This window comes from Muscardinus avellanarius (genome assembly GCF_963383645.1).
Source record: "Muscardinus avellanarius genome assembly, chromosome: 4".
Taxonomy (NCBI): domain Eukaryota; kingdom Metazoa; phylum Chordata; class Mammalia; order Rodentia; family Gliridae; genus Muscardinus; species Muscardinus avellanarius.
Window position 1 is genome coordinate 135,486,456 of NC_137789.1, and position 22,971 is coordinate 135,509,426.

The 22,971-nt window shown below is 48.9% G+C and overlaps 2 protein-coding genes across 2 annotated transcripts in view; both read left to right on the forward strand.

Annotated features, from left to right (window-relative positions):
* Nucleotides 1-1,444: 1,444 nt before the first annotated feature.
* SFXN2 (sideroflexin 2) lies at nucleotides 1,445-11,966 on the forward strand (the record flags this gene model as incomplete). Its single annotated transcript, XM_080694092.1, has 11 exons — nucleotides 1,445-1,614; nucleotides 1,975-2,145; nucleotides 3,073-3,171; nucleotides 5,436-5,511; nucleotides 5,758-5,843; nucleotides 8,123-8,183; nucleotides 8,483-8,549; nucleotides 9,412-9,461; nucleotides 9,747-9,796; nucleotides 10,951-10,998; nucleotides 11,867-11,966. Exons 1-11 carry the CDS (start codon nucleotides 1,454-1,456, stop codon nucleotides 11,964-11,966), a joined length of 969 nt encoding a protein of 322 aa, XP_080550218.1. The 5' UTR covers nucleotides 1,445-1,453.
* A 9,294-nt stretch (nucleotides 11,967-21,260) lies between these two features.
* WBP1L (WW domain binding protein 1 like) overlaps nucleotides 21,261-22,971 on the forward strand; it is a gene marked incomplete at both ends in the record, with an annotated part of 76,786 nt that continues 75,075 nt past the window's right edge. Inside the window, one exon of the mRNA XM_080694969.1 lies at nucleotides 21,261-21,350. Within this exon, the coding sequence (XP_080551095.1) occupies nucleotides 21,261-21,350 (90 nt within the window). The remainder of the gene's footprint in view (nucleotides 21,351-22,971) is intronic.

Sequence of the window (22,971 nt, forward strand, 5' to 3'; positions counted from 1 at the left end):
CAATTAGTGAGACTCTATATCAGAATAATAAATAAAAGGGACTGGTGATGTAGTTCAGTGGTACAGTGCCCCTGGGCTCAAACCTGGTGCTGCCCAAACAAAAACCAAAAGAAAAGTGGAGCATGGTGGCACACATTTGTAATCGGTTCGCAGCCAGCCTTAGCTACTACTTACTAGGACCTTTGCAACTTAGTGAGACCCTGTTTCAAAATCAAGAGTACAAAGCCGGGTGTGGTGGCGCACGCTTGTAATCCCAGCATTCGGGAGGCTGAGACCTGAGGATCGTGGTTCACAGACAGCCTCAGCTACTTAGTGAGGCCCTCCGCAACTCAGTGAGACCCTGTTTCAAAATAAAGAATAAAAAATTGGGCAGGGGGTATAGCTCGGAGGTCAAATGCCTCGGAGTTCCATCCCCAGACCCGCAAAAAATAAATAAAAAATAAAGAGTACAAAATAGGGCAGGTGATGTATCCTGGAAAGAGAATGCCCCTGGGTTCCATCCCCAGTACTGAAAACACACACACACACACACACACACACACACACACACACACACACACACACAGAAAAACCAGGCTCTGTGCAGTTTCTATCCTGACCTCATTTTGAAAAGCAAAAGTTCTTGTACAGTTCAGCAGACAATTACCCCATCAGAATACCTCTTTTTTTTTTTTTAATTATTTTTTGTGGTACCAAGGATGAACCCAGAAGATAACAGGTACAAGCTGCACACCCTCACCTGATTTTATTTCTTACTTGGAAACAGGGTTGCTAGGTTGATGAGTGTCACTACTTGCTGAGGTTGTCCTCAAACCTGCCATGTCCAGCTAGGGTACCTCTATTATAAAAGGTAAAGAAGGGTGGGTGTGGTGGTGCATACCTGTAATCTCCTGTACCACAAAATAAATAAAAATAAAACAAAATAGATCTGGGGGTATAGCTCAGAGGCAGAACATACATGGGTTAGATCCCCAGTATGCATGTAATCTCCAGTACCACAAAATAAATAAAGTAAAATAGATCTGGGGGTATAGCTCAGAGGCAGAACGTATGTGGGTTTGATCACCAGTTCTACACACAGGACATTTCCCTGAGGCTAGGCCTGGTGAAGAACAGAGGGCCCATATTTCGCAATGGCTACTTTCCCTACCTCTCTGCTGGAGGTGCCAGGGAATACTATATACTAATACTATTTTATGGGTGAGCGCTCTCTCCCAGCAGACTCTGTGCTCCCAAGGACAGGCGCTGCCTTCTCCCTTTTCTGGTCTCCCACATAGCAAGCACAGAGCAGCAGGAAGCACCTATTGGGGTCCAGTTTGGAGGTCCAGTAGTTGACTGGGGCCGCGTGGCCGAGGAGGAGACGCTGGGAGCGGTAGTCTGCGGCCGCGGGGTGCTCAGGCTGACAGTCCTTTCTTCCTCTGTCCCCCAGTCTGTGGGTTTGTGTGTGAGCGCGATGGAGGCCGCCCCGTCAGGCTTTAACATCGATGCCCCGCGTTGGGACCAGCGCACTTTCCTGGGGCGGGTGAAGCATTTTTTTAACATCACCGACCCGCGCACTGTCTTCGTACCAGAGCAGGAGCTGGACTGGGCCAAAGTGACGGTGGAGAACAGCAGGTAAGCGGTCAAGGGAAGGGGCTGGCCGGGCGTGCTGGCACGTACCCAGAATCCCAATGCTTGGGAGGCTGAAACAGGAGGAGTGCAGGTTCAAGAGCCAGCCACAGCAACTTAGTGAGACCCTTTAAAAAAATAAATAAGGCTGGGGGTGTAGCTCAGAGGTGGAATGTCCCCGGGTTCAATCTCCAGTGTCACCAAGGGGGGGGGTGCTGGCGTGACATTGATGGGATCCTTTCCGGGAGGTAGAAATGGATGGGGAAAGACTAGACAGAGATCTCAGGACAAGGGGGAAGGAGGGGAGGGAGGCTGGGAGGAGCTGGTCAGGCCAGGTGGTAACTGGCGGTCGTCCTTGGGTGCCAGGAGGGGCGTCGTGCCCCCAGGGACCCAAGTGGAGCAGCTGCTGTATGCCAAGAAGTTGTACGACTCGGCCTTCCACCCCGACACCGGGGATAAGATGAACGTCATCGGGCGGATGTCCTTCCAGGTCCCGGGGGGCATGATCATCACAGGCTTCATGCTCCAGTTCTACAGGTGCGCCTGGGAGCGAGGCGGGGGATGCGCAGCTGCCTGGGCCTGCCGGGCAGGGAGCCGGCGGGCGGTGAGCGGTCCTTTTGACTCAGCATCGCTTAGCCCTCCTGGCGACCTTGCACATAGGTGCTGTTATCATTTCTCTTTTATAGCTGCAGTTCTAGGGAGGTTATGTCATTTGTCCACGTTAACCCCATCTGGAAGTGTGGGTGCCTGAGCCAGGGGTGGTGGCAGAAGCCTGCAATCCCAGTACTTGTGGAGTCTGAGACAGGAGGATGTTTGAGGACATCCTCAGCAAACAGACTCTTAGCAACCTAGCGAGATCCTGTTTTAAAACAAAAAATAAGTACTTGGCAGGCTGAGACAGGAGGATTGTAGACAGTAGGTTTGAAGCAAGCCTGACAACTTAGCAAGGCCCTCCATAACTTAGGGAAACCCTGTTTCCAAATAAGAAATAAAGTCAGGCTGGGAGTTTGGCTCAGAGGTAGAATGCTTCTGGGTTCAATCCCCAGTGCCATGTGTGCGTGCAAGTGCGCACACACACACAGAGTAAATAAATATAATAAAATAGGGCTAGGGTGTAGCTGGAAGGTAGAACATCCCTGGGTTCAAACACCAGTACCGAGCTGGGCATGGTGGCGCATGCTTATAATCCCAGTAGTTGGAAGGCTGAGACAGGAGGATCGCAGGTTTGTGGCCTGCCTCAGCTACTTGGTGAGGCCCTCCACAGCTTTGTGGGATCCTTTCAAAATAAAGAATTAAAAAATAGGGCTAGGGGTGTAACTTGGAGGTAGAATGCCCCTGGGTTCAATTCTAGTACCGAAAAAAAAAAAAAAAGAATGGGAACAGTGTAGAGAGCTGCAGACGATATGGTCGTCGGTGGACCCCTAACCCTCGCTTCTGCTGTGCCCTCGGCCTCTCCTGCCCCAGGACCATGCCGGCGGTGATCTTCTGGCAGTGGGTGAACCAGTCCTTCAACGCCTTGGTCAACTACACCAACAGGAACGCGGCCTCCCCCACCTCAGTCAGGTAGGAGACCTACCCCAGGCATCCTCTTGTGTCCCCGGGACGGCCCTTCTCAAGGGCCCCTGGGCTGCCACCCCCTCTAGGGGGCCAGCTCACTTTTTCCACGTTTTCAGAAGTATTTTCTCTGACTGATTGGGAAAATATCTTCTTCCTAGACCAATTCAAAGTATTCTCATTTATTCATTTAACTGATATTTCCTGAGTCCCATATTATGTGCCACATGGAATTCTAGGCGCTGGGAGCTGGGGATACTTTGATGAGTAAGACATTGTGGTTTCTGTGCTGGCAAAGTTTAAAGTTATTTAAGGAAATGAGCACAGGCTGGACGTGGTGGCACATGCATGTAATCCCAGTACTTGGGAGGCTGAGACAGGAGTTTTATGGCCAGCCTCAGCAATTTAGCGATACTTGCTGCAACCTAGCGAGACCCTGTTTCAAAACAAAAAAGTAAAAAAAGGTTGGGAGGTAGAATGCTCCTGGGTTCAATTCTAGTACCGAAAAAAAAAGAAAAAAAAAAAGAATGGGAACAGCAGAGAGAGCTACAGATGATATGGTCGTCGGTGGACCCCTAACCCTCGCTTCCGCTGTGCCCTCGGCCTCTCCTGCCCCAGGACCATGCCGGCGGTGATCTTCTGGCAGTGGGTGAACCAGGGGAAAAAAAAAAAAGAAAGAAAGTAAAGGAGCACAAGTCAGAGGTGGTAGCACATGCCTGTAATCCAAGCATTTGTGATGCTGAGAGGGATATCACAGGCTGGAGGCCAGCCTCAGCAACCTAGTGAGATCCTGTTTCAAAATTTAAAAAATGGCTGGGCGTGGTGGCGCATGCTTGTAATCCCAGCATTTGGGAGGCTGAGACGGGGGATCGCAGTTCGTGGCCAGCCTCAGCTACTTAGTGAAGTCTTTTGCAAGTCAGTGAGACCTGTTTCAAAATAAAGAATAAAAAAATTGGCCTGAGGGTGTAGCTCGGAGGTAGAATGCCCCTGGGTTCCATAAATAAATAAATAAATAAATGAAAGGAAGTAGCACTGATCTCAGATCGGGATTTCTGTCAGTAAGGATACAAACAGGGTGACAAGACAGCAAATAACAGAGGGTGTCTGAAGTCAGGCCGGTCAGGAAGTTCTCTCTGTTAATATGGTGTTGCAGCTGGGCGCGGTGGCTCATGCTTGTAATCCAGCATTCGGGAGGTGGAGACTGGAGGATTGTGTCCTTAGCTACTTAGCAAGGCACTTCACAATTCAGTGAGACCCTATTTCAAAAACAAAAGGTGCCGGGCGTGGTGACACACGCTTGTAATCCCTGCGCTTGGGAGGCGGAGACAGGAGGATTGCGTAGGTTCGAAGCCAGCCGCGCTGGCTTAAGAGACCCTGTTTCCAAATAAAAATATAAAGTAGGTCTGGGAGTGTAGCCCAGAGGTAGAAGGGTTTCCAGGAACCCCAGTACCACCAAAAAAAAAAAAAAATAGAGCTGGGAGTGTAGTGTAGCTTGGAGGTACAATGCCTCTGGATTCCATCCCTGGTACTGGGGGGGGAATATATATATATATATATATATATATATATATATATATATATATATATATATATATATATATATATATATATATGTATATGTATATATAGTGTTTCAGATGACTTCTGAATAAGGATTCAGCCATGTATGAGTCCAGGGAAGAGCTGGGCACAGGGGTGTATGCTTGTTATTCCAGGTACTCTGAGGCTGAGGCAGGAAGATTGCAAGTTCAAAACCCTGTCCCCAAATTAAATTAGGAAGGGCTAGAGGTATAGCTCAGTGGTTGGGTGCTTACCTAGCATGTGTGAGGCCCAGAATTCAGTCTCTTGTACTGCAGGAATGAGGAGAGAGAGAGAGAGAGAGAGAGAGAGAGAGAGAGAGAGAGAGAGAGAGAGAGAGAGAGAGAGAGAATGAGAATGAACAAGAACTCAGGGAAGAACTGAAAGAGCTGGGCCCATGTAAAGTACTGAATTTAGGCTGGGCGTGGTGTCACTGTGCTCGGGAGGCTGAGACAGCAAGACTGCAGGTCCCGGGCCAGCCTCAGCAACTTAGTGAGCGATGCTGTTTCAAAATAAAAAGGACTAGGGGTATAGTTCCGAAGTAGAATGTTGCTGCGTCCAATCCCTAGTACCAAGAAATTTTTAAAAAGTAGTAAAAGAAGGAAGGGGCCCGGGCATCGTGAGCGGGTAGATCACGTGGTGTGAAGCCACAGGACACCTGAGCTTTCCTCTACCGCCATCTCTCTCCTCTCTAGGCAAATGGCCCTTTCCTACTTCACAGCCACGACCACTGCAGTGGGCACCGCCGTGGGCATGAACCTGTTGACCAAGGTATGGTCTGGGCAGCTGTGGCCATGGTGGCCACCAGGGGGCAGCAGAGTCTTAGGGAAAATAGCAAGGCTGTTCTAGGTTGGTCCTTAATGGGCCTTTGCCAGAGCACTGGGTTCCCAGACTGGGTGTCTGGCTGTGTGGTGGTAGCGAAATGTAATCGTCTTCCTTTCTTTATGATCTTTAAGCCCTCTCCACTCACATCTTCCTGTAGCCTGAACAACTCCCATTGTTCCCTGCCCCTAACAGAGAGCACCAGCCTTGGTGGGCCGCTGGGTGCCCTTTGCTGCCGTGGCTGCAGCTAACTGTGTCAATATCCCAATGATGCGGCAGCAGTGAGTACAGGGGCCCTTTGCCTCCTACACACCTCGGGTCACCAGGGCCAAAGCAGGCTGGCTGCAAGGGGCTGAGGTGATGCAGAGAGGCTGCTAGGCTGAGCCTCGAGCGTCCCCAAGGAGGGTCCCCTGGGTGGTGGCTGCAGGAGTAGCAGTGGCCAGTGACTTAGGTGGTCAGTGTGTCCAGTGTTGTGGGAGTCTGTTTCGCCCATGGTGGTGGTGGGGAAGAGAATGGGGACCTGTGGGGTTTTATACTAGGCCTTCTCTTTTAAACTGCTGCTGCGTTTAGCTGTGAACTGTGCCTACTCCCAAAGCCTGGGGATAGCTTACCAAGTGAAGTGTGGGAGAGCCAGGCGTGTCGAGGTAGAACAGAAGCTGGGTGTGGTGGCACACGCCTGCAATCCCAGTATTTGGGGGGCTGAGACAGGAGGATCGCAGGTTCCAGGCCAGCCTCAGCTGGCCCTCAGAAACTTGAGTGAAATCTTGTCTTAAAAAAAAGAAAGGGCTGGGGGTGTAGCTTGGAGGTAGACTGCCTCTGGTTTCAATCTCTAGTGCCACAAAAAATAATAATAAAGGCTGGAGGTGTAGCTCAGTGGTGGAACATCAGTGGGTTTAATTTAAAAAAAGAACAGAACCAAGAAGGAGTAGAGAGTTATTTGAGTTATTTTCTAGACACCTAAATCTAAACTTTTTAGCAGAAAACATAAAGGAGAAACTCACAGCAGGGCGTGGTGACACATGCTTGTATTCCCAACGCTTGGGAGGCTGAGGCAGGAGGATCGCACAGGTTCGAAGCCAGCCTCAGCTACTGAGTGAGGTTCTCAGCAACTTAGTGAGACCCTGTTTCCAAATAAAGTATAAAATAGATCTGGGAGTATAGCCCAGAGGTAGAAAAGCCTCTGGGTTCCACCCCTAGTATCACAAAAACAAACAAACAAACAAAAAAACCTCACTGTGCCTCACAGTTTTTTGTTTTTTATTTTTCTTGTGGTTCTTGGATTAGAACCCAAGGCCTCACCTTTGCCAGGCAAGTGCTGTACTACAGAGCTGTACCCTTCACCCCAGCCCAATTTTTGTTCCTTGACTAGGGTCTGGAGGCTATTCATCCACTTCCGGTTTTGATGATATCTACATAAGACACTCGCAGCAGCACCTGGGATGGAACAAATACAGCACAAATATTTGCTAATATTGCTGCTATTGTCATCTTCAGTGTCTACAAGCAGCATTTTCTTGTGACTCCTAGCAAGTGGAGATGTGCTACAGTAGCTCTTATAGAAAGAACATTACAAGCCCACCTTGGTGGCGCAGGCTTGTAATTCCAGCACTTGGGAGGCTGAGACAGAAGGATCATGGTGCAGGTTCGAAGCCAGCCTCAGCTACTTAGTGAGGCTCTCAGCAACTTAGACCCTGTTTCCAAATAAAATATAAAATAGGTCTGGGAGTGTAGCCAAGAGGTAGAAAGCCCCTGGGTTCCACTCCCAATGCCAAAAGAAAGAAAGAAAGAAAGAAAGAAAGAAAGAGCGGGCACTACAGGATCTCCTGCACACACAGGGCTCCTTTCCTCTTTCCGTCTCCCATCCAGCGTAATCTCAGCTGATGAGTAAGTGCAGCCACTGACCTCGTCTCAGGTTGAGGGCTGTTGAGAGCTGGCCTGAGAACAGCCAGAGTAGCTGCTGGTGGAGGAGTGGTCACTCTGTCAGGTGCTGGGCTAAGCACGTGGCAGGCATTATCGCCCTTAATGGTCACCACGTCCTGTGAGGTGAGCGCCAGGATCATCCCCAGTTTGCCGATGAAAAAGAGCTGAGGCTCTAGAAGGTTAAGGACCATGCTCAAGGCTGCACATGTCTGCAGTTGAGGAGGCAGTATGTGGCCAGGGCCCGCTCTCAACTGCTGCCCTAGCTCAAGTGTGAGATGCCGCTCATGGGAGTGCAGAAGGAAGGTCAAAAGGCAGGTGGGAAGGTGCTTCGTGGCCAGGCATGGGGCACAGCCCTGCAAGCCCAGTTTTTGGGATGTTGAGAGAGGAGGATTCCAGGTTTGAAGATAGACTTGGCTGTGTAGCAAGACTCTTAGCAACTTAGTGGGAACCTGTCTCAAAATTTATAAAAGGGCTGAGGGTATAGCTCAGAGGTAGAATATCTCTGGGTTCGGTCCCCAGTACTTAAAAAAAAAAAAAGGTTTCTAGAGCTTGAGTGCCCTGGCTTGGTCACGGTGTGTCCCATCCCTGGCAGGCTTGCGGTACTCCCTTCCCAAGTTCAGCAACTCCTGTTTATGTTTAGGGAACTCATCCAGGGCATCTGTGTGAAGGACAAGAATCAGAATGAGCTTGGGCATTCTCAGGTGAGCAGAGGCCTCCCTTGGGGTGGGAGGGAAGAATTCCTTCTCAGACGCCATCTCCTTAGTGAGCAGAGTGGACTATTTACCTTTATGGGAGAAGAAGGCTTGTCCTTGACTCCATCCTCATCTCCCATCGGGTTTTCCCTACATTTCTCTGCTTGGGATGACCTGTTAGGTCCTTCCCTCTCATTCCTGGTTCAGAAGCCAGCTTAGACTTGGCCATGACCCTGACCCAGGCCTCCAGTGCAGCCTGTGGACCCTGGAGAATTCATTTTTGACCGTGTAATCTTTTCTGCCCTCAGAGAGCTGCAGCCATAGGCATCACCCAAGTGGTAATTTCCCGGATCATCATGGCAGCTCCTGGCATGAGTAAGATGAGAAATTCCTCCCATTCTGGGGGACCCCGAAATACATGGTAGAGGCCTTGGCTGCACTCTGGTTGCGGGTGGGAGGTGGTACCCCAGCCTCTACAGCCATGTTTCCCAAACTGTTTGCATGAGTTTTGAAAGCCTAGGAGGCTGGGCGTGATGGTGCACACCTGTAATCTCAGCACTTGGGAGGCTGAGACAGGGGGATAGCAGGTTCAAAGACAACATTAGCAAGTAGTGAGACTCTCATCAACCTAGCGAGACCCTGTTTCAAAGAAAACGAAAATAGGGATGGGGGTATAGTTCAGAGGTAAAATGCCCCTGGGCTGAATCCCCAGTACCACAAAAAAAAAAAAAAAAAAAAAAAAAAAAAAAAGGCTGGGGAGAAGCCCGTGAGTTCCTAGAACATCAGCTAATGAGAGACTTGGGGAGAGAGCTATTTCCCTTCTACTAGTCGTCATTGAGGCCAGTGCTTATGTGCTGGGGGTGCTAGGGAGATGGTGATAGAGAGAATAGATACCCTGCCTGGGGATTTCTTCCAGCAGGGGCATATTGCAGAGTAAAATACAAAATTATGTTTGCATGAGTCTTCAAAGATAGCTTTTAATCTCGAGGGGGACACTTGGCCTGGCAGCACCTGTCCTGCAGTGACAGGCTTGCTCATGAAGCGCTGGGGAAGCATGTTTTTGCTGGGACCTGGAGGAAAGGGCTTGGGATGGCCAGGCCTATGCAGTCTCTGTTCCTCCCAGTGAGGAGTCGTTTTTGGAGCTTCTGGAGAAAGAGCGCAGAAACCTAACCGCAGAAAGAGGTCCTAGGGAGCGTCTCCTAATCCTCCCCTCCGCTTCTCCCGTGGTCTCTTCCAGTCTTGCTGCCGATCATCATGGAAAGGCTGGAGAAGCTGCATTTCATGAAGGTAATGGGGTCGGCTTTTGCTTTTGCCCCTCCCAGAGTCCCTGGCCACACCTGTGCTTGGGGCCTGCGCTCCTCCCTCCCTCCCTCTAGCTAGCGCTCCATCATCATCTGCCCTGCCCGCCTTCCACTTAGACAGCAGGGCTGCTTCCTGACCTTGGAAATCGCCCCTTCTCTCCCTCAGGCCAGCAGGTCCCAGGCTCCAGCTCCCCTTGGTCCCTGGCAGGGTGGGCATGGTGTTCGCCTTCAGGCATCTAAACCCCACTGGCTCTCCTTTGTTTTTGTGCAGAAAGTCAAGGTGCTGCATGCCCCCTTGCAGGTCCTGCTGTGTGGGTGCTTGTGAGTATGGCTTCTGGATGGTTGTGGTTCTTTGGTGGCCGGGATACCCCAGACCTGTCTGTTTGTATAGCCCATGTTGGAGAACATGCGCCCTCTGGCCTGACCTTGCCTTACCTGGTATGGTGGTGCACACACGTAATACGAGTACTTGGGAGGCTGAGACAGGAGGATCTCAGGTTCAAACACAGCCTCAGCAGTTAGTAAGACTGTCAGCAACCAGTGAGACCCTGTTTCAAAACAAAACAAACAAAGAAACAAACAAAAAAACGGGTTTGGTGGTGCACGCTTGTAATCCCAGTACTTGGGAGGCTGAGACAGGAATATCTCAGGTTTGAGGACAGCCTCAGCAACTTAGTGAGACCCTGTTTCCAAATAAAAAATAAAATAGGGCTGGGAGTATAGTCCAAAGGTAGAATGTCCCTGGGTTCCACCTCCAGCACACACACACTAAAATAAAATAAAAAGAGCCGGGTGTAGTTCAGAGGTAGAATGTCCCTGGGTTCAATCCCCAGAACTAAAAAAGAAGTGACCGAGCCAGGATACTTACGGTCCAGCTGCAGACCTCTTGCCCCGTGTCAGAGGGCAGCCGGCTGCGCAGGCTGGGTGCGCACATCTGCACGGGAGGTAGAGTGCTTTTCCCAGGGTCTCCCCTCTGGCCTCCAACTTAAAGAAGTTTTAGTAAAGAGCCGTGGGCCATAAGGGACGGCTGTGGCTGAGGTTGTCGTGTGTCCTAGCCACGTACAGGAGGAAAGTGGCACAAGTCATGTCAGCATTCTTTATGAGCCTGCCATTGACCGGATGTGTAGCATGAGTCACGCTTTCAGGGCCACCGGGAGAATGACGGCGGCCCTCCGTTCCAGCCTGGCTTGTGATTTGGGGTCTGCTGCTCACACACTCTTGTTACACCATCTGCTTTAACATGGCTTAGAGGTGGGGGTGAGGAGTGAAGGGACACCGATATCCTCCCCATGCCAGGATGAGTTTCTTCATGCTCAGAAACTGGAGAAAGATTGGAGAAGGGAGAGGACCGTGGAGCCGGCTGGGAGACAGGCCGAGTGCCTGGGTGTCTTCCCCCTCCGTGGGGGCTCGGGGTGGGGCTCGGGCAGGGCTGTGGGGAAATGTCCCCTAACGCTTTGGCTTCTCTTTTCTTACAGCCTCCTCTTCATGGTGCCAGTGGCATGTGGGCTCTTCCCGCAGAAATGGTACTGGCCATGTGTTGCCCACTTGGTTTTACTGAATGACCCGCCACCTTTCCTGTGACCTGCCTTGCAGTTCCAAGGACAAGTGCCATCAGCTTAAACTCTGGGCCTCTTAGCCCTGGGTGAATGGCAAACCAGACAGATCTCCAAGGGATGGAGAAGCCAGGAGGGGGAGTGGGCTGCTCTGGCTCCGTGGAGCAAGGGCTCGGTAAAGAGATGGTGGGTCAACCAGACTCCTTCCTGCTGGCTGGGTTATTAGGAAGCTCCCTTGTGGCCAGATCTGAGCTTTAAAATTGAATGAGGTACTTCTTCTAGTTCATGTTTTCCTAGAGGGTTGATGAGTGGACCTCTCTGCTTCCGTTGAGTGTTCTAGAAGGGGGTATCAGATGGGGAGGGGGAGAGGGAAGATGGCTGGCTGGCTCCAGGAGACAGGTGTAGCTGTGCCAGGAAGGCGCTGTTCTCCCCTCCCGCTGTACCACCCTGGTTCAGTGGTCGTCTGCTAGACGCCTCCTGTGCGCTGAGCACTGTGTGTGATTTTTTGTTTTTTGTTTGTCTTTTTGGAATCGGGGATTGAAGCCAGAGTACTGCAACTGCAAAGCAGGCATTTTGCCACTGAGCTACACCCCGGCCCCGCACTGTGCGTCTAATCTCGTCGAAAAGACAGTAGTTTAGACCTAGAACTTTAGTCCCGGGAGAGGGAAGCTGGGCCCGAGCAGAGGTAAAAGTCACACGTTGTGGTGTACAGAGGCCTGTAATTATTCTGGCTGGGAAATAGAGAGGAGCTTCTTGGAGGTGACATGTACGTTGGTCTTTTCGGGGCTCCTTTGCCTCTTGTCCCAGGCTCCTAACCCCCTTCTGTTTTTTTTTCCAGTGAGTTGCCAGTTTCCTACCTGGAACCAGAGCTCCAAGACGCAATCAAGACCAAGTATGGAGAGCGTGTGACTTATGTCTGCTTCAATAAGGGCCTCTAAGTGCCCACTCCGCAGGGCCAGTCTGCACACACACCACCAGGTCCTCCTAAGCAACCTGCACCCGCATTCCTCTTTGCCAAAAGGCCTGAAAGCCAGGCTGGCCTGGGGGCAGGAGGGACGGGAGGCTGGGGGTGCCTCATGCTACCCAGCACCTAGGGGTTTACTAGACTCTGGAGGATGAACAGGAAAAGGGCTGGGGATGTGGCAGAGTCCTTGCCTAGCATGCATGAGGCCCTGGGTTTTATCCCTAGAACTGCAAAAAAAAAAAAAGGCATACAGTAAGGACCAAAGGCTTCTATTTTCTTCCTCCTTAGAAACCAAAAGCTGAGGCTTTCTGGGGAGAAGTTGCAGGTGCCTGGTGCAAACAAGCAAATCATTTAGACAAATTAGGAAACTTATAGGATTCTGTTCCAGCTAGGGTTGGGGAAAAGCTCCTGGTTCCTCCTTCCCCAAGCAATAGGATGCAGGAAGTGTGTAGCACATGGCCATTTAACCGACGTGAACCTGGGTGCCCATTCTATTCTATTGGGGTGAAAGCGGTCTGGGTCTGCTTTCAGATGGGGCTCCTCTCCATTTTCCCCCCTTCTCTCCATTGTGTCCTGGCTAGAAAACTTCCTCAGGAGTGCTGCGAAGCCGGGATTCCTCAGGCCCCAGGAGTTCTTAGTGCTGACACAGGACGCTGAAGCAGCAGTGTCACCTGGCACCCCAAGCCCGGTCAACACTGACTTTCTTTTGTCTTAAAATTATGTCTGGCTGGGCATGGTGTCACATACCTGTAATTCCAGAACTTGGAAGGCTGAGATAGGAGTCTCACAGGTTTGAGGCTAGCCTTACAACTTACTGAGGCTCTCTGCAACTTCGTGAGTGAGACCCTGTTTCAAAATAAAATTAAAAAAAAAAAGAAAATAGGGTCGGGGATGTAGCTGGGTAGTAGAATGCCTCTGGGTTCAATCCCGGTAACACACACACACATACACACACCAGTCATGTCTGGATCTAGGGATTTTCTCTACAGTGATGAAGAAAATAAGTCTCTTTTCTCGTTGCCTCATTTGTCTCCTTTAAAAGATAAATGTCCAAGCCGGGCGTGGTGGCGCACGTTTGTAATCCCAGCATTTGTGAGACTGAGACCGGAGGATCGCGGTTCGCGGCCAGCCTCAGCTACTTAGTGAGGCTCTTTGCAACTCAGTGAGACCCTGTTTCAAAATAAAGAATAAAAAATAGGGCAGGGGCTGTAGCTCAGAGGTCGAATGTCCCTGGGTTCCATCCCCAGACCCACAAAAAAAAAAAAAAGAAAAGAAAAAAGAGACAATCCCTGAACGATGAGTGGAAAGGGTGTATCTAGGCTTGAAGCACACATTTCAGTGGGTAGTTTCCTGGCTGCCTCCCTTCCTTGGCCCATTAGGTTAAACACCAGAGAAAAAGAAAGATTGCTGTATACTGAATAGGAAAGAGAAGCTTTATTTGGAACCTCTAGGAGGAAATCGACCAGGACCAAAAAGCCTTAAGACAGGACACGGCAAAGCATGGCCACGCCCCTTCCCAGCCATGCTGCCAACAGGGTTTCTGTAGCTCCTTGCCAGGGCTGTCCTGGCATACCTGGGGTCGGTGTGTGTGTAAGTTTTGTCTGGTAGGATTTGCGGACTCTTCAAAGGCTGTCACTGTGAGTTGAGTAAATTACTTAAAAAAGCTTGAAAAACTGCAAACTAAGCTAATAAATTCTGGATGGAAAGCAGGATCGGTTCTTACTTGTGTCTTGGCGTGTCAGAGGACATCATGACTTTAGGGGAACCTGTCCGAAGCCTGAATCCAGCTGCCTCTGTGGGGAATGCCAGAGGTCTCCAGAATGGACGTCCTGTTTCCCTAAAGCTGGAGTAGACAAGCCATCAGTGGCTCAGGGGGCTGAATCTGCCTGCAATGGGTTATTGTTTTGTGTTGGTAGTGGGCATTCTACCTCTGAGTCACACCTCAACCCCCCCCCCCCTTTGGGCACTGGGGATTGAACCCAGGGGCATTCAACCTCTGAGCTACGCTACCAGCCCTATTTTATTTTTAGTTTGAAACAGGGTCTCACTAGGTTGATAAGACTCACTACTTGCTGAGGCTGATCTTGAACCTTCAATCCTGATCCTCTTGTTTCAGCCTCCCAAGTACTGGGATTATAAGCATGTGCCACCACGCCCAGCTAAAAGCTTTTTTCTGTTCTTTTTTTTTTTTTTTTTTTTGTGGTACTGGAGATGGAACCCAGGGGTTTTCTACCTCCAGACTACATTCTCAGACCTATTTTATATTTTATTAAGAAACAAGGTCTCAGTAGGTTGCTGAGAGCCTCTCTAAGTAGCTGAGGCTCCTTTTGAGCCCACGTGATCCTCCCGTCTCAGCCTCCCAAGTACTGGGATTACAAGCATTTACCACCACACCTGGCATTTATTTTTTTGAAGTAGAATCTTGATAGGTTGGCTGAGTCTCACTAAATTGCTGAGGCTGGTCTCAAACCTGTGACCCTCCTGTTCAGCCTCCCAAGTTCTGGGATTACAGGTATGCTCACCACACCCAGCTGCTGTCAGTTTTTCTGCACCTAGGAGCTAAGAAAAGAAAGAAAGAAAGAGGATTGCGGTTCTGGACAGCCTCAGCTACTTAGTGCAGCTCTCTGCAATTTAGACCTTGTTTCAAAAATAAAAGAATTTGGGAGGCTGAGACAGGAGGATCATGGTTCGCGGACAGCCTTAGCAGAGTAGTGAGACTCAGAAACCTAGCAAGATACTGTTTCAAAATAAAAAGGGCTGAAGGTATAGCTTGGAAGCAGAATGCCCCTGGGTTCAATCCCCAGCACCACACACATATACACAACCAATATGTAATAGCTACCCTATATCCGTGGCATGCATAGCCTAAAATATTTACTATCTGGCCCTTACACAAAGTCTTCTATCCCCTGGAGCTCTTAAGAACACACATCAGAGTCATCTGGAGAGCTACAGCCTGTTGTAAAAACAGGTTGTTGTAGGGCCTCTCTCCCAAATGTCCGGCTCCACAGGTCTGTGGTAAAGCCTGAGAAAATGTGCATTTCTAGTACAGTCACAAAATTGGGAGAATACTTCTGTTACATCCCAAAGAAACCCCAGGCCAGCCACACATGGTGGTGAAGGCCTGTAATTCCAGCTACTTGAGAGGCTGAGATGGGGGTTGCAGGTTCCAGGTCAGCTTGCACTAACCTCGTGAGACCCTATTTCAAAATAAAACTGGGACCTCGTGAGACCCTATTTCAAAATAAAACTGGGGGTGTAACTCAGAGGTAGAGATAGTATAGAGCCTATTATGTATGTATGTGTGTGTATGTATGTATATGGTACTTGGAATTGAAGCCAGATGCATTCTCCCTCTGAGCTAAGCTACACCCACCAGACCTATTTTATTCTATTTATTTATTTATTTATTTTTGTGGTACTGGGGATTGAACCCAGGGGCATTCCACTTCCGAATTACACCCCCAGACCTTTTTTGTTTTGTTTTGTAACAGGGTCTCACTAGGTAGCTGACAGTCTCACTAAGTTGCTGAGCCTGGACTCAAGCCTACAATCCTCCTGTTTCAGCCTCCCAAGTACTGGGATTGCAGGCGTGCACCATCACGCCCAGCTATGGTCACTCATTTGGCAGTCTAGAGTATGTGGTGGCAACAGCGTTGAAGGACACTTTATTTGATCTATTTTTATTTTTCAAAGTGCTGGAGATGGAGCCCAGGGCCTTGTGCATGTTAGGCCAGTTCTCTACTGCTGAGCCTCGCCCCAGCCCAGGGGCATTTTCAATTGGATCTCAGCTGATTTTGTAACATCTCTATCTTTGATTTGGCTCCTGTAGGATGTTGGAAAGTAGCTGAATGACTCAAAGGCCTTGGTGTATACTGTTGCAGTGACACACACCTGTAGTCCCAGTGCCTAGGAGGCTGAGACAGGAGGATCACAGATAGGAGGTTGGCCTGAACAATTTAGTGAAACTCTCACCAACCTAGCAAGACCTTGCTTCAAAATAAAAAATAAGTCAGGCGTGGTGGCGCACGCTTGTAATCCCAGCATTCGGGAGGCTGAGACCAGAGGATCCTGGTTCACGGACAGCCTCAGCTACTTAGTGAGGCCCTCTGCAACTTGGTGAGACCCTGTTTCAAAATAAAGAATAAAAAATTGGACAGGGGGTGTAGCTCAGAGGTCAAATGCCCCTCTCAGGGTTCTATCCCCAGATCTGCAAAAAAAAAATAAAAATAAAAATATGGGGGGTGTAGATTGAAGGTAGAATGCTTCTGGGTTCAATCCTCAGTATCAAGAAGAAAAAAAAAAAATTAGCCAGGCGTGGTGGCACGTGCTTGTTATCCTAGTACTTGGGAGGCTGAGACAGGAGGATCACAGGTTCATGGCCAGCCTCAGCTAATTGTTGAGGCCCTGCACAACTTAGATGCTGTTTCAAAATAAAGAATAAAGCTGAGTGTGGTGGCACACACTTGTAATCCTAGTGTTACGGTTTGGGAGAATATGGTTTGGGGAAACTGTTCCCCGGGAACCCCTGAGAGGGTCCCGGACACACTTTCCCCCAACCCATAACAAAACCCAAAACAACCCAAACACAGAAAAAAACCGTGGGTTCTTGTCCTAAGCTAAGAATAAATATGCATAGCTTGGACAGTTGCTGAAGATTTAAAGAAGTTTATTTAAAAGATAGAAATACAGAAAATAGAAATATAGAAAACAGTTACAGCCCCATGCCAAAATGGCATGAGGGGGGGAGGGTGGCCCAGGCCAACTCACACTCCCCAGATACAGCATGTGGACTGGAATTTTTATACCCATGACCTCCATCTTGTTTGCGTAATTCTGATGTAGTGAACGTCCCTGTAAGGTACCTCCCCTTACCCTGTAAGGTACCTCCCCCAGCAAGGTGTGGCAAGGTGTCTTCTTTCATGAAGGGCAAGGTCAAACCTGTTCTATCCTCCCTAGATCATCATGTAGATCTGTCTTTAGGTAAAGGCCTAGTTCTCCTCTCTTAAGGTCTGTCTTTAGATAGAGACAGGCCTAGTTCTCCTCTCCTATGGAATGGTTAATTACTTTGAGCTAGGTTAATTTACATTGGAATAGTTGCCTGCTTTTAGGCAGAAACCAAGTCCTTGCACAGGTTTGCCACTCACCCAATTTTTGAAATATATTAATAATCATAGCTTTCTCAAATCTTCCTAGGCCATTCCCAATACTGGTACACCTAGTACTTGGGAGGCTGAGACAGGAGGATCGCAAGGTTCGAAGCCAGCCTCAACTAGTTAGTGAGGTTCTCAGCAACTTAGTGATTCCCTGTTTCCAAATAAAAAAGAAAATAGGTCTGGGAGTACAGCCTGGAGGTAAAAAGCCCCTGGGTTCTATCCCCAGTACCAAAGGGAAAAAAAAAAAGAATAAAGAGTAAAAGAAAGAATTAAACAATAGGGCTGAGAGTATAGTTTAGAGGTAGAATACCCCTGGGTTCAAAAAACAGGGTCTGCTGGGTTCTGAGTGTCCTGTCTACATTGCTGAGGCTATCCTAGAATTGTTCAGAGGTAGAAAGCCCCAGGTTTAATCTCCACTACCTCTGAGCTACACCCCAGCTCTATTTTTTTTTTTTTTTTTGGTGGTACTGGGGTTCCTGGAAGCCCTTCTACCTCCAGGCTACACTTCCAGACCTATTTTCCATTTTTATTTTGGAAACAGGGTCTCCTAAGCCAGCACGCGGCTGGCTTCGAACCTGCGCTATCCTCCTGTCTCTGCCTCCCAAGCGCGGGGATTACAAGCGTGCACCACCACGCCCAGCCTTCTCTATTTTTTATTCTTTATTTTGAAACAGGGTCTCACTGAGTTGCAAAGGGCCTCACTAAGTAGAAGCTGAGGCGGTCTTCGAACCGCGATCCTCCAGTCTCAGCCTCCCAAAAGCCTGAGCCACCACACCCGACTCTAATTGTCTATATGAAACCAAGAGAAACTTCCTATGGTCTAAACTGAGACAGCATGTAAACTCATTGGCAGGCTTTTGAGAGAAAATTGGCTGCTCCAGGCAGCTTGATTCTTTTCCGTGAGTGTAGGTACGCATGCATGTATGTATATATTTGGTGCTGGGGACTGAGCCCAGGGCCTTGCGTATGCTAAGCATGTTCAATTACTTTACCGATATTGATTGAGCTCATGGTCAAGCCCTGTACAGGATATTGTAGAGACTTAAAAAGAAGGAAAAGGCCAGGCGTGGTGGTGGTGGCGCACGCTTGTAATCACAGCATATGGGAGGCTGGGACGGCGATAGCGGTTCGAGCACAGCCTCAGCTACTTAGTGAGGCCCTTTGTGACTCAGTGAGACCCTGCTTCAAAATAGAGAATAAAAAATAGGAATGGGGGTGTAGCTCAGAGGTAGAATGCCATTGGGTTCTATTACGGTTTGAATGGTGGGGGTTCTTATTCAACTAAGGTTGGTTGAATAGAAAAATTAACGGGCAGCTCAGTGCAGCTTTAACAAATTTAGGAAATAGAGCGGTAGGAAATAGAGAAGAGAAGGAAAAGGCAGCCTGCTGATCCTCATGCTGGAGAGCCCGAAAAGGAACTCTGGCCCCTTTTGGGGACGCCGACCTTTAAATAGATTTTGTATTGGTAACTTTCTCATCAGCGTTACCAAGGCAATGGGCTAGTTACTTATGCCTTAGCCAGGTGGTGCCTCTTGTCTCCGGACAGTGCACCTACTAAGTGCAAGGGTCAAGAGTCTACCTGGCTCTTGTCTCTATTGTACTGGGGAGTATTAGTGGCTCATCAACTAGGGTGCTTTGAAGCCGCACACAGAGTTTACCTTTCCTATGCCCAGGCCGGATCACAGAGGAGAGGAGGTAAACAGAGGCACCGGTTGCCTCTATTGTACTTTTAGAGCTAAAGGCTTCAGTTTTCTCTAAGGCTTTTACTATAGGTTAATCCTTAGAATGAAGGACAAAGACAGGGAGGAACTCTGCATTGTAATCGCTGCAGCCCCTCCCTGCCTAGGCTCTGACTGTATTTTACACTTTGGAAACTATCAAAGCAATTTTCCAATACCGGCACATTGATACATTCGGATCCCTCTTCCCAATACTGGTACAGGTTCCATCCCCAGTATGGCAACCAATCAGTCAATAAAATTAAATAAAAAGAAGGAAAAGGAGGAGGTCTCGGTATGCTGTACAAGCTGCAAATCGGACAGGTAGATATTACAGATTCTGTACACTGTATGGTTGATGAGAATCCAGAAGAAACAAGAGTGAAGGCTAGAAATTTGTAGACCAGGAACTGTATGTGTGATGTGTAAGGAGTTATTGGGTTTAGTCCTAGTGGAATGTATGAGAAAATGTAGTGGTTGGAGGTGAGATAAAAAGAACGTAGTTGGAGACCAGGTTATAGAGAGGACCATATTGAGAAGCTTGTATATCCTGTAAAAGTTGAAGATTCTTTTTTTTGGGGGGGGAGGTACTGAGGATTGACTCCAGAGGCATTCTACTTCCAAGCTACACTCAGTCTGATTTTATTTATTTACTTACTTATTTTGTGGTACTGGGGATGGAACCCACAGGCATTCTATCTCCGAGCAACACCCCCAGCCCTACTTTTTGTTTTTTTATTTTGAAACAGGGTCTCAATGAGTTGCAAAGGACCTCACTAAATAGCTGAGGTTGGCTGTGAACCCTGATCCTCCTGTCTCAGCCTCCCAAATGCTGGGATTACAAGTGTGCACCACCACGCCTGGCCTGATTTTGTTTTCTATTTGGAAACAGGGTCTCATTAGGTTTCTGAGAGCCTAGCTAATTTCTGAGGCTGGCTTTGAACCAGTGATCCTCTTGGTCAGCCTACCAAGTACTGAGATTATAGGCGTGGGCCACCAAGCCCCACAGAAATTGAAAAAATTTAAAAGGAGAAGTTGTCACATAATGTTTGTTTTATGTGGTACAGCATCATTGCTGTGGTGCGTGTGGAAGGAATTTGAAAAAGAAGAATTGGCTACTATATAGAGCATTGGGAGGCCATTTTTATTTAGCCAGAAGATAAGAGCATGGATTAAAGCAATGACAGGTGGATTTCAGAGCTATCTCCGAGATAGAATCATCAGAATTGTGTACCTAAAACTTGAGGACCAAAGCACTAAGCTTCAGGTGAAGGTGCTAATAGAATTTCAAATGGACCTTAGGTGCTGCTTGTGTAGTTAGAGACTGGAGAGGGAACCTGGTCATGGGGGCTGTGTTTCAAAACAGAGAACATCGGTTTTCTAGATTGCAATTATTTTTATCTTTTGGAGAGTCCAGTTACTTTCGGAAATAATTTCTCTTTTAAATCACTCTTTAGCCGGTCGTGGTGGCGCACGCTTGTAATCTCCGCGCTTGGGAGGCAGAGACAGGAGGATCGCGCAGGTTTGAAGCCAGCTGCGCTGGCTTAGGAGACCCTGTTTCCAAAAGTAAAAATAGGTCTGGGAGTGTAGCCAGGAGGTGGAAGGGTTTCCAGGAACCCCAGTACCACTGAAAAACAAACAAACAAACGACAAACAAAAAACAAACAAACAAACAAAAAAACACTCTTTAAACTGGGCGTGGTGGCGCACGCTTTGTAATCCCAGCGCTTGGGAGCCTGAGACGGTAGGATGGCACAGGTTCAAAGCCAGCCTCAGCTACTTAGTGAGGCTCTCGGCAACTTAGTGAGACCCTGTTTCCAAATAAAGTATAAAAAAAAGGTCCGGAGGTAGAAAAGTCCCTGGATTCCACCCTCAGTACCGCAAAAAAAAAGAAGAAGAAGAAAAACGCTCTTTAGATCACCAAATTCTTTTTTGCTTAACTGTGGAAACCTACTACTTCCGCCACATTCAAAATGGCTGCGCACAAAATCAACTTTTCAATACATCTTTTGGATACCATCCCCCATGTGGCTATTTCCGCCACTCTCTGCGGGGCGGAACGCGTCTTCCAGCACGTCCCAGCACTCAAGATGGCCCGGTTTCCTCCTACTTTTCATTGGCTTAATCGGTCCGCTCTTCCTTGAGAGGGGCGGGTCTTGTGTTTGATCGACAGCTCTCTTGATCAATGGGCGAAGGGCAGAAGCCAATGAGGCTCTGGAACTGGAGACCCTCCCCCGTGCCTGGGAGGGTATTTTGCCTGGGGCGGGGTGAAGCAGAGCCGGAAGCTGGAGGGGAGAGTGAAACAGGAAAAGAAGGGAAGAAGGAAGAAAAGGGAAGAGAGGGAGGAGGAGGGAGGTGGCGGCGCCGTGGCGGAGGAGCAGGAGCAGGAGGGGGATGGAGAGGGGAAGGCTCCTGGGTGGCATGGCGCTCCTGCTCCTCCAGGCGCTGCCCAGCCCCCTGTCAGCCAGGGCTGAACCCCCGCAGGTAAGCGGGTGGGGGCGTCCGGGCCAGACTGGGGGCCTGAGGGTCGTCGAGGCCTAGTTGGAGGGATCTGAAAGAGTGTTGTTTCTGAGAGTTGAGGGGTCCCGAGAGGGCTGCCCGTGCCTGGCGTGGGTAGAAGCTAAGGGGGCGTCGGTGCCTAGCTGAGGGACACCTGTGACGGTTTTGGTGTCAGGGAGGTGGCAGAGGTGTGCTAGGCGTGCTGAGGTGGGTATTGGTGCCACGCTGGGGGATGAGGGCTTATTCATGTCCCCCTCGCCCACCATGAAGCAAGTGTCTGAGGCAGTGAGGTTGTGTGCCTGCCTGTGCATGTAGGGGTGCACAGGTTACTAAGATGGCCTGAGAGGGAATTTATTTCAAGCTGGGCAAGAGAAAGTTCGGAGAGCATCTTGGCTCCATTTTTAATGGTGGAAGGCATGGAACCTTGGTGCCTGTTGGAGACAAGATTCTTAGAAGGCAGGTGGGAGCCCCTCGGGAGGAGGGCACACTGGGCTGTAAGGAGCCCTTTCCTTAGGCCGGCTGGCCTGGGAGAGCAGTCACTGATGCTGATCTGCGCCAGCCCAGGGCGTTGAGTAAAGGCTGGTTCTGATGCCAACATGGGCAGCAAATGGAACACCCCAGCTTTTCTTGCTGGGTGGCTTGCTCTCTCCAGGCAGAGAAGTGTGCTTGTGCCGATTCCAGCTCCTGCTGGCATTTCGAAACCCTAATGTGAGCGTTACTCTTGGTGCCAGGTTGGGTGGGGTGCAGTAGGGGGAATCACCCCTCCTCCAAATTTGGCAAGGCTTTGCCATTTTATTTTCTCTGCTTTCTGTTTCCTTCCCTGTCTTTTTAAGAAAGGCATTCACTCAGAGACAAATAACACAATGACAAAGGCAATACGGTTTAGCACTTGAATTTCATGTTGTGATCAAGAGCAGAGTGCCAGCAAAAGCAGTTATCTTATTCCCGAGGAGTTTAAGGGCTGCCTTTTTACATATGTGTTTTGTTTGCCCATTGGTATCTTCTGTTTAAAAAAAAATTAATTCTCTAAGCAAGTTGAAATTCACGTAACAAAATCAATGTTAAAGTGAACAATTCAGTGGTGTTTAGTACAATCACAGTGTTGTGCAACCACCATTCTCTATCTAGTTCCAAAACATTTTCATCACCCAAAGAAAACCCTGGCCCCATTAACCAGTTACTCCCTGTTCCTCCTTCCCCCCGCCCCTGGCAACCACCAATCTTTCTCTTTCTCTATGGATTTACCTAATCTGGATATTTTATATAAATGGAATCCTATAATATGCAGTCTTTTGTGTTTGGCTTTTTTCATCTAGTGTGATGTCTACAAGGCTCATCCACATTGTAGCATGTACCAGTATTTCATTCCTTTATATGGCTGAATAATATTCCATTGTTTGCATATACCACAGTTGTTTATCATTGAAGTGTCTAATTTTTCTTCAAAATTTATCTATGAGCTGTAATCCTAGTACTTGGGAGGCTGAGATAGGAGGATTGCAGGTTCACCCCTAGCCTCAGCAATTTAGCGAGGCTCTCAGCAACCTAGTGAGACCCTGTTTCCAAATAAGAAATAAAATTGGAAGTCAGGCGTGGTGGCGCACGC